This window comes from Astatotilapia calliptera, chromosome 11 (genome assembly GCF_964374335.1).
Source record: "Astatotilapia calliptera chromosome 11, fAstCal68.1, whole genome shotgun sequence".
Taxonomy (NCBI): domain Eukaryota; kingdom Metazoa; phylum Chordata; class Actinopteri; order Cichliformes; family Cichlidae; genus Astatotilapia; species Astatotilapia calliptera.
The window spans coordinates 38,913,160-38,930,317 of record NC_137432.1 but is presented as its reverse complement, the minus strand read 5'-3'; the positions used below and the strand labels follow the sequence as shown (position 1 = coordinate 38,930,317).

The window sequence follows — 17,158 nt, the reverse complement described above, 5'->3', positions numbered from 1 at the left end:
TGAGAGCTGACACACAGCCGGAGCCGGTGCACGGCTCACGTAAAAGATACTTTCACACTTTTATAACTGTCCATGTACGGTCTCACATGTGCATGGGGTGGTGCTCTTTTTGTGTTTTGCCGAATGCTCTTCCAGTTTGTGAGGTCACATCCAATCAAAATCCTCAAATTTTACTCATTAAAGCTCAGCCCTCACAGACAGTTTGTTATGATTACCTGTCGGTCACAGAGGCCACGCCCCTATTTACAGTGGCTTGCAAAAGTATTTGGCCCCCTTGAACTTTCCCACATTTTGCAGTTATTTATTTGTAAAACATGTTTGGAATCATGTCTGATTTTCGTTCCACTCCTCACGTGTTTGTGTTGGTCTTTCATGTGGAATTCCAATAACATTGATTCATGTTTGTGGCTGTAATGTGACAAAATGTGGGAAAGTTGAAAGGGGCCGAATACTTTTGCAAGCCACTGTATGTAAACAGTTGAGTTCTGGTGCAGGTGAAACAGCCCACACTGCTTACATAACAGAACACTGGAGTAAACTCTCGACCATCTCATACTTCTGTTTAATCAGTTTTCTTTTTGATGTTTATTCAGCTGTGTGAGAACTATAACTTTAATCTCAGCCAAACCGATTTACTCACAAACAAATCAGACACTGAAAAAAGCCAAACAATGACATTTATAAGTATCTAATTGACTTATATATCATGTTTGACCTGAGTAGCCAAAGACCACGGTGGGGTTGAAAACGATGTGCGGGGAGTTCGTCTCCCAAAACGTCGGAGCACTTTTGCAAATATGTGAAATCGTGATAAGCCGAGCAGATGTTTGAAGTTCACGCAGCTACATTTTTGCCTGAAAGTATGTTTTGTGACACAGAGTAATATTAAAAGTAGCTGCTGCCATTGTTGGAAACTGGAATATGAATATGAATTCTGGGATAATATAGGCCACAAAGGATACACCCGACCCATCCTTCAAATCTGGGAAAAGGGGAACGCATTTGGAGCAGCTTTTGAATTTGGACAGGCTTCATCGCGTCGCTGTGACGTAATCGGGCTACAAATGCGGCCTCAGGAGGATGCAGCCCATGAACTTGGACACCCCCAATGTCATAGTTTTTCCAATACTGACACCTTTATGAAAGCAGCAGTGTGCGTGCTACTGTGATTTTCACTTTTCACAATAATGATTTAACACAACACCTTTGAGCTTTTATTTTGAAATTGTGCGTTTTGGAAAGCTGAACGTAGAGCACTTGGAGACGAGCACAGGCTGTAAAAAACAGACGAGAGTGATCACGGAAAGGTTTGGACGTGTGAGAGAAAAGATGTAAATCACAGTCACAGCAGGGCGCTCTGACACAGTTCAGTGGGCTGAACTCACGTTGGTGTTGATACTGTTGATGTTTGGATTGAGCTGTTCCCTGCAGGCCATTCAGAAAGAAGAATACAGGTCACCTGACAATCATTTCAGCCAGTAAGCACTCGCATTTACACTGTGTGGAAAATGAATAATTCTGTGAACTCAAAACTAAAAAGAAAAACTAAATAATTGTCCTGTCCACAGCTGTCAACATTACCTCGTCAAGCCTAAGAGCCCGCTGCTGACCCTGAAACGGCGGTGAGGTCGCAAACCGTGAGTCAGCGTCACGCGTTTTCAGGTAGACGGGACCTCATGAAACAAACAGGACGAGTCAGGCTGCTTGATCCATGCTTTATTACAGGAAGTGAAACACAGTCAGCAACCAGTCAGCAACTTTCCGCAGTGAAGCTCCACTCACGTGTTTCACATGGACATGAAAACCAAAACAGATTCTATCACCTGGATTACAGAGCCCGATTAGCCCCACCCCCCACACGTCCATAGATCTGAGGCTCAGACAGAAACGTGACGGCGCGATGTGTCGGGTGTCTCGCTCTCACCGCCGTCTTAAATACGCCAATAAATAAACAGTAAGTTAGCGTTTGTTCAAGTTTAGAGGAAAGAAGCAGCAGAGTTCCCGTTAGCATGTTCGTCCTCTCCGAGTCCGAACGCCACCAGCACACAGACGTACAGCAGTCTGCTCATATGTACACGCCACAGGTCAAAGGTCAGCAGGCTTCCTGACCCTGTGGCCTCCTGGGTCCCTCCAGTGTGACGTGTGAGAGGGTCATCTGTTCAGCTTCTCATCAAACCTGCAGAGAGACAGGAAGTGGATTCATGAACCGCGCCAACATCAGCAGGCCTTAACGTCTCTGTGAGCGTCTTCGTCTTCTCTCCGTCTTCCTCACGGCACAGATCACGTGACATTTCTGCAATCGTTTCTCAATAAAAGGCTCAATGCAAACTGATGGAGGGCTTTTAATTTGGAAATGATACAGGAAGTATGACTCAGTAAAATAGGAGTTAGTCAAACAGAAGGAATAAGAAAAGGCTGTTATCACCAGCTGTTAAGGTGAATAGGGGTCAAAGGTCAGTATGGGTTAGGTCTAAAACATACAGAAGTAGCAGCTAACCCAGCTGCCACTGTTAGCCTTTTTGTGAGGTGTTATAAGCGTTTTCTTGCATTTTGTATTTAATCTGTGTGTTCAATCGATCATCAAAGTTATCTTAGAGCCAGATTAGAGTTACAATGGAGTCCAAGCCAGAGTGGAGTCAGAGTGGAGTCAGAGCAGAGTTAGAGTGGAGTCAGAGTCAGAGTGGAGTTAGAGTGGAGTCAGAGTCAGAGTGGAGTCAGACTGGAGTCAGAGTGGAGTCAGAGTCAGAGTGGAGTCAGAGCAGAGTTAGAGCGGAGTCAGAGTCAGACTGGAGTCAGAGTGGAGTCAGAGTCAGAGTGGAGTTGGAGTGGAGTCAGAGTGGAGTCAGAGTCAGAGTGGAGTTAGAGTGGAGTCAGAGTCAGAGTGGAGTCAGACTGGAGTCAGAGTGGAGTCAGAGTCAGAGTGGAGTTGGAGTGGAGTCAGAGTCAGAGTGGAGTCAGAGCAGAGTTAGAGCAGAGTCAGAGTGGAGTCAGAGTGGAGTTAGAGGGGAGTCAGTCAGAGTGGAGTCAGACTGGAGTCAGAGTGGAGTCAGAGTCAGAGTGGAGTTGGAGTGGAGTCAGAGTCAGAGTGGAGTCAGAGTCAGAGTGGAGTTGGAGTGGAGTCAGAGTGGAGTCAGAGCAGAGTTAGAGCGGAGTCAGAGTGGAGTCAGAGTGGAGTCAGAGTCAGAGTGGAGTCAGAGTGGAGTTAGAGTGGAGTCAGAGTCAGAGTGGAGTCAGACTGGAGTCAGAGTGGAGTCAGAGTCAGAGTGGAGTTGGAGTGGAGTCAGAGTCAGAGTGGAGTCAGAGTCAGAGTGGAGTTGGAGTGGAGTCAGAGTGGAGTCAGAGCGGAGTCAGAGTCAGAGTGGAGTCAGAGTCAGAGTGGAGTTAGAGGGGAGTCAGAGTCAGAGTGGAGTCAGAGTCAGAGTGGAGTTAGAGTGGAGTCAGAGTCAGAGTGGAGTTGGAGTGGAGTCAGAGTCAGAGTGGAGTCAGAGTCAGAGTCAGAGTGGAGTTGGAGTGGAGTCAGAGTGGAGTCAGAGCAGAGTTAGAGCGGAGTCAGAGTCAGAGTGGAGTCAGAGTCAGAGTGGAGTTAGAGGGGAGTCAGAGTCAGAGTGGAGTCAGAGTCAGAGTGGAGTTAGAGTGGAGTCAGAGTCAGAGTGGAGTCAGAGTCAGAGTCAGAGTGGAGTTGGAGTGGAGTCAGAGTGGAGTCAGAGCAGAGTTAGAGCGGAGTCAGAGTCAGAGTGGAGTCAGAGTCAGAGTGGAGTTAGAGGGGAGTCAGAGTCAGAGTGGAGTCAGAGTCAGAGTGGAGTTAGAGTGGAGTCAGAGTCAGAGTGGAGTCAGAGTCAGAGTGGAGTTGGAGTGGAGTCAGAGTCAGACTGGAGTCAGACTGGAGTCAGAGGGCCTTACTGGCGGATGGCGTCGGGGATCTGCAGCTGGTCTGTGGGGATGAGCTCGGACAGCTGCTGCAGACTCTGAATGAAGCGGATCTTCCTGCTGAACTTATCGCTGTGGAGAACAGGGTCAAAGGTCACAGGTGAGACAGACCAACTACATCAAGCTAACACAACACATCAGGACCTGGGATAGTTTAACCTGTAAGATTTCTCACTGAGATTTATCTGTGTAATGACCAGATCCACCACAGGAGGCCGCTCTAACCGAGGGGGAAGACTTGGGGTCCTGTTCTAAACCTCAGGTCTGAGCTTTAGAATGTGTTTCTGCTGCAACATCCAACATCTGCATAACATCAAACACTCTTTAAGACACTGAGATGGCGCCTTGTGCTGACCGATGTTTCCATCAGGCGGTGCAGTTCTGTGAGGTTCTGGTTTCACCAGCGTGCACCACAGACTCTTGGAAGAATTCTTCAAGATCGAAAGAATTACGAAGATTGGCAATGTGTTAATCGTCAGCAACAGACATGACAGCCGTTTAATCTAACGCCAGTAAATTATTGGGTCTTAAATGTTATGTAGACATCTGCCACCAGGTGGTGCATCGTCGTTGGGAAAACCTGCTCATCTCCATCTATTATTACTTTATTACATTAATATAACAGGAGGTTCAGTAAAAACGTCCTTCAAGGAGCTGCTCTTTACTTTCTTACTCTGAGTAACTGTCAGAGCCTGTACTTTTTCACTTAAGTTTAAATCCATACTTGAACTTTTACTGCAGTATTTTTTAACACTAGTATATGTACTTCATATTGATGTCGTCAAAGAACAGCATCGTGGTCCGTAAAGCCCAACAGCGACTCTACTTCCTCCTCAAACTGAGGAGAGCGAGAGCAGAGAAAGGATCGTGGGTGCTTCTCTGCCCTCACTCCAGGACATCTACTCTCTCCCTGCTCTGTTGACCCCGCCCCCCCAAAACTCTGAACCACCGCCCTTCACTGACTCCCACACTCCCACTTTCCCAAAAACACTCAGACTGTGTTGGACACTGTTGTGTGTATAAGACTTTTATCTTTTATGTTGTTTAGTGTAACACTGAGGACTGTGGGAGCCCTGCAGTTTCACTGTGTATGATCTGTACATGTGCTTTTGACAATAACTCTTCTCTACTTAAACACTGAATGTCTGGACTTTTGCCACCTCTGATCATGAATGTGATAAATATTTTAAAATGCCTTTGTTGTTAGTTTTTGACATTTTCCACCCTGCTTCTCTCAATGACTATCGCCCTGTAGCCCTCACCTCAGTAGTGATGAAGTGCTTTGAACGCCTGGTCAGAGACTTCATCATTTCTTCACTACCAGACACACTGGACCCACTACAGTTCGCTTACCGTCCAAATCGTTCCACAGACGATGCCATCTCTCATCTCCTCCACACATCACTCACTCACTTGGACACTAGAAGGGGGAATTATGTTAAAATGCTCTTCATAGACTACAGCTCTGCATTTAACACCATAATTCCCTCCACACTCACCACCAAGCTGGAGCATCTGGGACTCAGCTCATCTATGTGTCAGTGGATCTCCAACTTCCTAACTGGCAGACCACAGGCAGTAAGGATGGGCGGACATGTCTCAGCCTCCACCACTCTCAGCACTGGAGCCCCCCAGGGGTGTGTTCTGAGCCCCCTGCTGTACTCTTTGTACACATATGACTGTGTGGCCACTACCAGCTCCACCACCATCATCAAGTTTGCTGACGACACCGTCGTGGTGGGCCTGATCTCTGATAACAACGAGACGGCCTACCTGAAGGAGATTAGGAATCTGGAGAACTGGTGCCAGAGGAACAACCTCCTTCTAAACGTCAGTAAGACAAAGGAGCTGATAGTGGACTTCAGCACTAAGCAGGAGAGGAACTACCAGACCCCCGTCATCAACGAGTGCCCAGTGGAGAGAGTGGACAGCTTCAAATACCTCGGAGTTCACATCACGCAGGACCTGTCATGGTCCTGTCACATCAACACCGTGGTGAAAAAGGCCCGACAGCGTCTCTACCACCTCAGACGCTTGAGAGACTTCCAACTGCCCTCCAAGGTGCTCAGGAACTTTTACTCGTGCACCATAGAGAGCATCCTGGCGGGAAACATCTTAACCTGGTTCGGGAACAGCACCATGCAGGACAGACGAGCTCTACAGAGGGTTGTGCGGTCAGCTGAGCGCACCATCCGCTCCGAGCTCCCTGACCTGCACTCAATCTACAGCAGGCGGTGCTGGACCAAGGCCAGGAAGATCGTGAAGGACCTCAGCCATCCCAACAACAGACTGTTCTCTCTGTTGAGGTCAGGAAAGCGATTCCGCTCCCTGAAGACCAACACAGAGAGACTGAGGAGGAGCTTCTTCCCGCAGGCGATACGGTCTCTCAATCACACCACCACACAGTACTGACCCACACATATGGTTCTTACACACACACTGGACTTTCTGGACTTTGTTTTTGCACAACACTGGTCACTATATTCTTCATTTCCAGTTAATACTTGTACAGCTGCTGTTATTGTGTATATATTTATTTATATTTCTTCATACATTCTTATATAGTTCTATATTGTGTATTTTGTTGTACAGTTATTTTATTTTCAACTTTAATTTATATATTTTATCTTATTCTTTCCCAGTTAAATTTACCCTTCATTCTAATTTGTGTTGTACAGTTATTTCATTTTTAACCTTAATTTATATTTTATTCCTTCCTAGTTAAATTTACCCTTTTTAATTTTTCATATTTATTTCCTATCTTATTCATAGCCTTTTCCTTTTTTGTTTTCTTTAGGTCACGAGCAGTTGTCCAAGCATTTCACTACATATCATACTGTGTATGACTGTGTACGTGACAAATAAAATTTGAATTTGAATTTGAATTTGAACTAAACTTCTGAGCATTTCTTACTTTTACACTAGTCTGTTAGTCTAATTTCTTTCCCTCATCCCAAGTAAAGACTCATTAGATGCTGCACCGTGAACGTGCACACAGTGATTTATCCAGTGAGCTGCACTTTGACTCCATACAGAGTCAAAGTGCAGCACACTGACAGAGGCCCTGCTAGATTTCAGCTTCTTGGTACTTCACTGCCACCTTCTGGTGGTAGGAATGCACTGCAGCCAACCAGGGTCCAGAAAAACCAAATGTACATTGTGTGTGTGTGTGTGTGTGTGTGTGTGTGTGTGTGTGTGTGTGTGTGTGTGTGTGTGTGTGTGCGCGCTGACCTGATAAAAGGTTTGACCAGCGTGATGAGAGCTTTGATGTACCAGGCGGGATGGACGACCAGCAGCCCCTTCAGGTCCTTCTTCAGCCTGCGGAGACATGAGGACAGTGAACCCCCATGTCCTTGTGCGCTAAACACACTTCAAAGGCCACCGTGACCATCAGCTGGTCGCGGTAACGCCATTACGTATGACAGACGAGTTAAAGTGCTGCTGTGGTTGTAAGCGTGCACAGCTGTGATGAGGAGGAGGAAGAAGATGACCTCCAAAGAGCTGGAAACATGGCTGAATCCCCGACATCATCTCCCAACAGCAAAGGCAACTGATGATTACATCATGACCACACAGAGCAGCGCTCCAATCAGAGCGTCTCTTACACAGCGAGCGTGATCAATCAGATTAAAGACGTCATGACGGAGTCTGACCCGACGTCAGCACCATCACCTGCTGTCGTTGAGCCACAGCCAGCTATTAGCTTTTATTAGCAGAAGGTGACATGGCGAGAGGCGGGGGGTGTTGAACCCCCACTGCTGCCATCTTGGATTGCAGAGTTGGTGGGTTGGTTGTTTCCAAACAGGAAGTCTGACTCGAGTGGATGCTCCAAATAGGATCTCGGCGCTGCACGCCACGCAGCGTGTGAAAATCAGGTCGTGACCCTGACACTGCAAATGGATGAATAGAGGGGTCATTTTTGTTGTGGCTGTGATGGGGGTGGAGCTCTCCGTTGGCGCTCTTGCCTATGGTTAGCGTAACGCGCCTTGTTTTCACCTTAGCTCGTCTCACATTCAGAATATCCCGTCTTCCTCCTCTCACCCACACCGGTCGCGGCTGATGGCCACCCCTGAGCCTGGTACTGCTGGAGGTTACTTCCTGTCGCCAAAGTGCCTTCTCATAGGGGGTCACATGATTGTTAGGTGCCCCGATGCAACTGTTCGTGCTACATAAATAAAGCAAAATTGCAGGTAGTTGAACTGAAAGATCATCTCGCCGCATGGTCCACAGGTCGGAGCAGACACAGCGAGCAGTTATGAGAAGCTCTACTCGTCTACGGGGTCACAGTTACTTTTTTTTTTTTTCCTCTTTTTTAAGGCAAAGAAAGATGCCCAACGGATTTACTTTACCAAACTGACCATCCCAGCCTTGCCGTAATGGTCCATTTGATTCACCTTTTATTGTTTATTTTATTTTCACTTACTGAATACGGGACAGACTTGACTGGGGGAAAGAAGGGGAGAAAGAAAGAGGGAAAGAGAAACAGCTGAGAAGAGGGACGGGGGAGAAAGGCAAAAGACAAAAACCAACAGAACGGGCAGAGAAAAAAAAATGCATATATCAATCACCTGGATCACCTGCTGAGAAAGAAAAAAGAAAGCAAGCAGAAGAGAACAAGAGTAATAGAATAAACAACATCACAATGATATATGGGAATATGACAGTAAATACTAAATATTAAACATTATTGTGCAGCACATAAGATCAACAGAACACAGTGTGCTTTGAGGTAGGAGCCAAAAAGGGTGTAGTTTGTGGGTGTGATCACCCGTGTGTACACCTGTGAGCATGGACGCGCTTGTTTTTAAAAGGTTCCTTCATGTAATGATCTGCTAGAGGGTGTGGGGGGGCCACAGCCCCGTCCTCCAGGGCATGAAGCAGGTATGGAGGAGATCAAAACTCCAGACATCCAGAGGCCCCAAAACACAAGAGACCAAGGAAGACCAACAGAGGGGCAGCCGCGCCACTGTCCCAGAAAGAGCTGAGGAGAGTCCCAGATGAGGGCTCACTCAGCAGCCGCGGAGCAGAAGCCAGGGGGAGTTGCAGTGACGCGTCCGTGAGCTCCGCCGGCAGCCAGCTGCGCCTGAGTGACCGAGCCCCAGGCCGAGAGGCCGGGGGCACCCCACCTCCGAAGTGGCCCGAGCGAGCCCCAGGCTCCAGGCCCCGATAAGCGGCCGCCAAGGAGTGAGCCGGTGTGTACCTGGACGCCCACCCCCAGACACAAAGAACCACCAACGCACCGATGTCTGAGGGAGTCCGCCACTGGCAGGGGAAGTGGTGGTGGGGGGAGATAGGCCTCCAAACCTTGGAGGGCCTGAGATGTCCCCAGAGAGGTGGCGCCTGACACCCAACCTGACATATAGACACAGACATACAGGCACACACAGACACAAACATCCATTCCCACCCTCATGCTCTCATATGCACTCACTCCACACTCAACCAACGTGGAGACAGACATAAAGAGACGCTGTACACACGATCACACTCCCCAAGCGTACTCTACAAACCGGGTCTAGGTACCCTTGCCCCTGGAGGGGGGAACTGCACCCAGACCCAGGTGGTGTTACCCTTTTCCCTGCGGTGGGGGGAGGCAGACCGCCCCGACTCCGCAGCAGCAGGGAGGCCCCACACTCCAGACCGCAGTCGGACGGCCAACTCCTCCTACTAGCCCCCCTGCTCCAGCAGGTCGCAGAGAATGGGGGTGAGAGAAGACTCCAAACCTCCCTCCACCCGCTCATTGTAGTGTTGATGCATGTGTGTTCTAAGGTGCATTTAAAACCCAGGAGGGCATGGAGCTACCTGCCAGAGAGCAGCAGGTAAGCGCATGGTCCCTCCTGCTGGCCCTCAATGTCTACGTGTATTTAAAATTGAGAGGTGGGCAACGACGCCAGGGGTGGGGTGTACACCCTGATGGTACTTTGGACTCCGTGTATCGTGCCCACCCCCAAGATCCTATATGTATGTGTAATGAGAGTGTGAGTAATGTGAATGTCTAAGTTGTGGGATAAAATTGAGGCAGAGGCAGCCAGAAGGGGACAGGGGGGGGGGGGGGTAGCCTCCTCTGCACCCTGGTGACATACCCCTACTCCAAGGCCCTGCATGTGTGGGTGGTTGTGGTGGAGCGGGAAGAGGGAGGCAGCTGGAGATGGGGAGGGAAGGAAGGGAGGGGCAAGTGACCCCTCCCTGGGGCCAGCTCCCCCGCTGACCCCAGTAGGTACCCCCATACTCCGCAACCCGCCAGGGAAAGGGGGCCCAGGCCCATCAGACCGGGGCCCAGCGCAGCAGCGCAGCCCGGCCCCACAGAGCCCAGGACAGTCTACCCAACCCCACCACAGAGAAAACTGCACCCACCCCACCATCCACTCATCTTCCAGACTACATAAGACAATAAACACCCAGGCTGAGATCTTCCTCCACCTCTCCTGTATCTCCCCCTCCTACAGAGAGTTCCTGAGGAGAGGAAAGCTCCTGCAAGATGTGACAATCTTCCCCACCAGTTGAAGAGCCCCCCAGGTGGCTCGATGCACCGGCGGCACCCTGCTCCAGGGCTGGGCCCCCATGCACCCACCCGCCCACAACCCCGGCAACACACCAACCAGGACCCAAGCCCCCGAGGCCTGGCCCGGGCCCCAGCCCAAAGACGGAGCGCCCCCAGAACCTCACGCCCATCCCGGACCTACCCAGGGGCAGCCAGGGGTCACAGTTACTGAAGGAACAGGAAGTAAAGAAGCTCCACCCCTCAGAGCGGTGCTGAGAGGGGATGCTGTACCTCCTGTCGATGGACGTGTAGCACTGGTGAAGCCATTTGATGGAGGGCAGCTTATTTCTGGGAGCCATGGCGCACAGGTAGACTAGCAGGTAATTCTCTGAGACCATCAGGTCCAGCGTCCCCACAATGTACCTGCAGGGGAAGACAGGTGATAAAGGAGGCGTGGCTCACACCTGCTAGCATTTGACCACAATTTCTGGGCCCAAACTCACCTGAACAGGTTTTCCATGACATACTCGTAGTTTTCCACTGTGTTCTCCGGCAGGTAACAAGAAGTGAAGAGGATGATGGCGTTCATCCCGTCTCCAAAGTAGCCTGTCAACCAACCACAGGCAGAGCTGTCACAGTGCAATTTCAAATACAACACAGTGTTAGCTCCATGGCACCTGCAGGTGTGTTACAGGTGAGTGTGTGTGGCGCTCCTGCAGGTGTAATATCAGTGTATCATCTTATTTGTGTTACAGGTGTTTTTCAGGTGTGTGTGAGACCTGGAAGCTCCTGCAGGTGTATTACAGGTAGTTTGGTGGGTGTGTGACCTCTGACCTCCATGCGACAGGACCTGCAGGTACGGCTCCAGGACGCTCATGTTGACATGGTATTCGTGTCCTGAGATGCAGAACCGCCTCCAGCGCCGCCCTCTGCTGTCCACCTGATCCAGCTCCATCAGACCTTCGGACTGCTCCATCGGATTTCTGGCCACAGCTCCACCTCTGCCCATCCGAGGAAGGTCGTCTGTGAGACAGAGGTCAGAGGTCAGCTGCTTTTCTCTCGGTTACATTACTTCCCATCTGCGTGCACATCTCACCGTCCCACTCCAGGTCGTGCATGCTGTCCGGCAGTGTTCCTGTCTCGCTGTCCGATGGCGTCTCCAGAGCTTCCAGGTTGATGTCAAGCGACGGTGTGTCGTCTGGTGTCCCTGACAGCGCGGCTGCAGAGAAGCTGTTCCGATCGTTCGAGTCACGGCGGTTCAGCGTGAGACTCAGAGACGGTGCCACCAGACGCTTCTTAGCTCCGCCTCCACCCGATAGAGTGAGGCTGGTGACCGGAGCTAAAGAACAGAGGACAGAGTGAACACTGATTGATTTTTGGAAGATTGTTGTCATTGATTTTGATCACCTTTGATTGGTGACTTTGAGCTTTGTCAGAATCAGAATACTTTACTGAGCCATAGAGGAAATGATGTTGGTTACAGCGCTCCAGTACCAACAGCAACAAAGACAATACAGGAAATAAACAATAGCACAATATATACAATATTTACATATATATAAGCCACTTACTAACAGTGTTGAGTAAGTTACTTTAAATTAGTAACTTAGTTACATTACTAGTTACTTCCATCAAAAGTAACTCAGTTACTTGAAGTTACTCGTTACTTTCAAAGTAACTAGTTAGTAGGGAAAGTAACTTTGGTTTTACTCAGAATTCTCTTGTTAATGTGTTGCTTCCGTAACTTTGCCAGTCTTCTAGCTTGCTTACTTGCCACAGTGCACTGTGCCACCTACCAATACAAAGGAAAAGATAATGTGCACATTTCCACGAGAGAAATCCCACGCCTGCACCATCGTTGACTGCTGCCATGATTCTAGCCTACATCACAGAGTCATGTGCGCTTTTTACATCCAACACAAAAACTGCAGTCGTGGTGCTTTGATTGTACTCAGAACTCGGAAATTCTGCCTTCTGAATAGGAAGATGTAGGTAACACCAGACTGCAGATGAGCTGCATACAGAGCTGGACTGGGACAGAAAATTGTTTCTCCATCACCTGTTCAGCTCTGATGGTTCAGTAAGGACATCTCCTGGTTTCATCTTCATGTTTCCCTCTCACCACATATCCAAACCGACATCATGACCAGCAGCTTTACAGCTGTGGCTCCAGCAAACATCAGCTGATACTAGAAATTAATATTAAATAAACTCCACCTAAACTTGGTTCATATCTGACCCAGATGGACTGCAGGTCATAACTTCTAACCTGAAGTTCAGTTCACCTGACACTCTCGGACCAGCGGCCGCTTCGGGTCTCTCCTCTTGCCTCCCTTTCCCTCATCCACCTGCTGGCCTCCACCACTTGCTTATGTTACTGAATCTGTGGAAGCTCCGCGATAGCCACCACACGAAGTAACGAGTAACGACCCTATCTAAATCCCAGTAACGAGTAACGCGTTCCTGATTTTGGCATAACTAGTTACCGCGCTCGTTACCACAATAATAATGTAGTTACTGTAACGCGTTACTTAATAACGCGTTAGTCCCAACACTGCTTACTAATAAATATCTGAATAAGAAAGAAGAGCATGAGCAAAGAGGGTGTAGCAATAGCAGTATACAGTGTGTTGGGTGGATGAGTTGTACAGGGAGATGGCCACAGGCAGGAATGCATTCCTGGGTCGTTCAGTGGTGCTTTTTGGTAATCTCAGTCTATGACTGAGCGTGCTCTTGTGGGAGGAATTATCCAACACTGTCTTTATCCTGGACAACGTATGCCTCTCCATCACAACCTTAAGAGAGTCCAGCTACATCCCCACAACATTGCTGGCCTTGCAGATCAGTTCGTTGAGTCTGTTAGCATCAGCAACCCTCAATCTGCTCCCCCAGCATGCAACAGCGTAGAGGATAGCACTGGCCACAACAGACTCGTAGCTTCAACTTTAGCTTACAAAAATTGGTTTTCACCTGATTCTCCTGCTGGACTTTCTGTATCATCCTCTGGAAGTGGTCTGAAGCAGCAAGCCCAGCAACGCCAGCCAGGTAAAACCAGGTAAACATGTGAAACAAAGAGGTGAGAAGATATTCACCACACACATTAGCTTTAGTTTGCATTTATTCACAGCTATTAGCTTCTGTTAGCACATATTAGCATTAGCCTTTATTAAAGCTACATTCGCCTCTTACCATATGTTACTATTAGCCTCTGTTAGCACAAATTAACATCCTCCATAAGGATCTATTTATCTTTATTAGCCTCTGTTAGCATGACCTCTGACCTGGGGAAGCCATCATCCTGCCACTCCTCCCTCAGCTCCATGTCCTGGATGTTGGCGGGGCTTGAGGGCCCTGGAGCAGACCTGGAAGAGCAAAGAAAAACCGAAACTGGGACCCAATTCAGATTCTCTTCTCTGATTGGCTGATTGTTCTTCTGCAGGTATTTTGACGTTTTTTTGTGGTTCTATTATTTAAAGTTAAATAAAGACCAATAAATAAGTTTGTTTGATCGGACATTCATGACTCACACACACACCTTGGTCTGACCTCCTGTGACGTTCGTTTGGAGGTTTGTAAACTATTTATAGCTCCAGGGTTTCCGTCCAATCACAGATCTGACCTGCAGGCAGTTAAGCCTCCTGGTGATTAAAATCAGATCAAACCCGTCTGACTGCTCTGACTATCTCACACACACCTGAACAGGTGAACAAGGGAGGGGCTTCATTGTTCCTCTGTTTGCTGTGAAGCTGACACACCTGATCTCCAGCGACAGTAACTGAACAGGTGTGTGCAGTGGGTGGTCCTCTGCAGGTGAGGAGTGTTTTCACTGCGGTACCTTCAGGGTCAGCTCGCAAAAATATCAGAACTCTGATGAGCCTCCACAAAAACAAAGAGGAGAGATGAAGGAGTCTGTAAAGCTTCCTTGGAGTCACTCCTGGTGAGGAACAGCTGTGGATGGATACATGAAAGTTCAGATGAAATCCTGGTAAAGATTAAAACTCTTCACAAAGGATCTCAGCCAATCAGAGGGCTCCTCAGGTGAGAACATGTGAGAAGAAGGAGGAGGAGTTTAAGACGATGAAGACTGATGTTTGCAGATCGTATAATCTGCTCAGTTCTTTGTCTCCAGCCTTAAAGATTCGTAAAGTCTTGGCGGCTGCCCCCTGGTGGTGCGTGCAGATACTGCAGGTGAACTGCAGGGGGTGGAGCCAATCATTATTACATCATCACCTTTGATTCTGAGCTCGTCCCAGCAGATGGCACACTTGGCTCAGGCTGTTGATTTACAGCCAGATTTTCTAAAAAAAGCCAAAATGGTGTGTGAGCGCAGTCCTCAGGTGTGTTATCAGACGCACCTCCGTGGGCAGTAAGGTTAGGCCAGGAACATAAGATGCTTTGTTTCGGCGCGGGTTATTAAACTGCGTGTTGTGAACGTTAAATATTCTCCCCTAATGTCCTCGGCTCTGCATGTGTTACAACGGCCTCACCTGCGCAGGTGAAGCTGCAGGTGCAGAGTGCGAGGCGTGAACCTCAGAGCGATGTTCAGTCCGTTTCTTCATCAGCTCAAACACAGTTCACATTACTGGCAGTTTGTTTGGTGACGTTCACTCAGCACCTGCTCCACAGATCAGCTGTTTGCAGGAGCATGATGGGAAATTGCAAAAACTCAACGTGTGACACAAACTAGCGCATGACACGCAGGCGTGACCGGACGCCTCACCTGCAGAGCTTCACGGACTGAGTTAGGAGCTCAGAGAGTGTTTTCAGGGACTCGGGAGGATCAGAGGCCTCCTCTGGTCTTTGACTCTGAGCTCAGATCCAGGAAAAGGCGTCAGCTTCCTGTCCGAGGACCAGAACCCGATCAGGACCCGACCAGGAGCCAATCAGAAACTGCAGACTAATCAGTGAAGTCATCAGCAAGGAAGAGATCGGCGATGAGGCTCAGGACCTGGACCGGGAGACCCCATAGCAAGCAGGAAGTCAACGGACATCACTTCCTGCTGATCAACAGCCCAGATCATCAGGCGGTGAACATATCACAGAGACCCCTTCACTGACCGTCAGCAGCAGAAGCAGTTTGAATTGAACTTCCTCTTTTTACTGAGCAGGAAATGCGCACGCACACACGCACAAATACACACACACACTCTCACACAGCGTTTGAGCTGTAAATATTTACCTGTCCTCACCCTGCCCGTCTGTATGCTCAGTGGGGGAGCTCATGATGTCACTCTGATGTCACGGCGTGCTCTGACCAGCGTGTGGGACCCACTGGATGTCTGAGTGTGGTGTCCTCCTTCCTCTCCTCTCCCTCGCACAGAGGGAGTTCCCACTCTGACTCTATGGGGCTCGCTCGCTCTCTCTCTCTCTGCCTGACAGGTTTGTCTGCATTTCACCACAGAGCCGCCACCTGATTGGCCACGCTCACCTGCTCCTTGCACACAGGTGAGGTGGCAGATCAGCTTCAGCCTGCTTCATTAAAAATCCACCAATCAGATGCTGAAGCTATTTAAAGCAGGAGGAAGTGCAGAGTGTCCGCAGGGTCCTAGTGCCTGTGAGAGCAGCTTAAATTCAGTTAAATGCTTTAAAAAGACTTTTATTTTGGAAGTCAGGAGGCATGAATGACATATATTTAGGAATCAACACAAGAAATCCAGAGATAAAGGAGAAAATTTTACAACCATAATTAGAAATAACATTTCCACTTCAAACACCCAAGTTAATAAATCGACTCACTACTAGGGATGGGTACCGGTGTTCTGACATAAACGGTAGTAACCAGACCGAAAAGCAGCGCACATTTCGGTGCTTTATTTCGGTGCTTTTTTTTCCTGAGCTGTGACACACTTCTAGCCAATCATTTTACGTTTCCCAGGATAGTAGGCGGGGCCAGGTACGTACGTTCTGTTAGAGCAGAGCTACAGATTAAAAATGTCCAAGGCGAAGCGGTCAAAGTCTGGCTGTACTTCACAGCAAAAGATGCAAACTCAGCAGCAACAAGTGCTTTAAGCTGATACTGTGATACTGTCAAAGGAGGTAACACCAAGAATCCGATTAAACAGCTGGCGACACATAGCGTTTTTTTAAAAGCCGAGAAATGCGCGGTATTTGATAGCTTGCTGCGAGACCTCACACTGTGCACGTTGGGTGGGTTGCCAGTTATCGGACCCGGAGCAACATCCCCCAAAAACCCGAAGAGGAGAGTCCTGGCCCCTAGCCCTGCCAGTGTAGCAGAAATGATGAGGATGCAGCAGCAGCCGTTCTTCTCTGCGTGAGTAGCTTCATGTTGTTCGAGTGTAATTTACGTTGAGTAGGCTAACCACGTTATTACATTAATGCATGTAAGGTGAACTAGCAAACATCATCATAGCTACATGCGGCTGTCTTCTTGTTTGATGGCAGATACTCCCTTCACCCTGGACAAAAAGGCTAAAATGACCAAAGAAAAAGTGGGAAACAGCTGAACATGAGAGGCTTTTGGACAAAGTTTGTGTTTTTTTTTCATTGTTTAAGCACTGCTTCCAGCCAAGAGTGATACCATATATGCCCCATAGCTGCAGAAAAGGCTAACATTGTTATCTTTTTACAAAAAAAACAGCTGAACATGAGAGGTTTTTGGACAAAGTTTGTGTTCTCCATTCATTAAGCACCGGTTCGAGCACCGTTTAAGCACCGGCACCGTTTCAAAAGTACCGATTTGGCACCAGTATCGGATAAAACCTAAACGATACCCATCCCTACTCACTACAA

At 48.7% G+C, this 17,158-nt stretch overlaps 1 protein-coding gene across 2 annotated transcripts; it reads right to left on the bottom strand.

Annotated features, from left to right (window-relative positions):
• Positions 1-1,701: 1,701 nt before the first annotated feature.
• On the bottom strand, positions 1,702-15,775 carry bnipl (BCL2 interacting protein like). 2 transcript variants are annotated; one of them, XR_013912194.1, is made up of 10 exons: positions 15,588-15,775; positions 13,690-13,770; positions 13,379-13,422; positions 11,505-11,747; positions 11,188-11,431; positions 10,912-11,014; positions 10,700-10,831; positions 7,159-7,245; positions 3,901-3,999; positions 1,702-2,176 (listed from the first exon to the last, which is right to left on the bottom strand). XR_013912194.1 is itself a non-coding variant. In XM_026185631.2 (10 exons), exons 1-10 carry the CDS (start codon positions 15,629-15,631, stop codon positions 2,152-2,154), a joined length of 1,047 nt encoding a protein of 348 aa, XP_026041416.1. In that variant the 5' UTR covers positions 15,632-15,772; the 3' UTR covers positions 1,702-2,151. The 2 variants fall into 2 exon arrangements, 1 of the variants encoding a protein (XP_026041416.1); XM_026185631.2 differs by having other exon boundaries at positions 11,243-11,431; positions 15,588-15,772.
• Between the last annotated feature and the right edge of the window lie 1,383 nt (positions 15,776-17,158).

Bases quoted from the DNA above. Each gene is read 5' to 3' on its own strand.
- bnipl (XM_026185631.2), bottom strand. From the start codon at position 15,631: ATGAGCTCCCCCACTGAGCATACAGACGGGCAGGGTGAGGACAG. The intron at 11,015-11,242 runs GTCAGAGGTCAC...GTTGGTTGACAG, and splicing joins GCAGGTCCTGTCGCATGGAG to GCTACTTTGGAGACGGGATG. The intron at 4,000-7,158 runs GTCAGCGCGCAC...TGTTCTCCACAG, and splicing joins CTGGTCAAACCTTTTATCAG to CGATAAGTTCAGCAGGAAGA.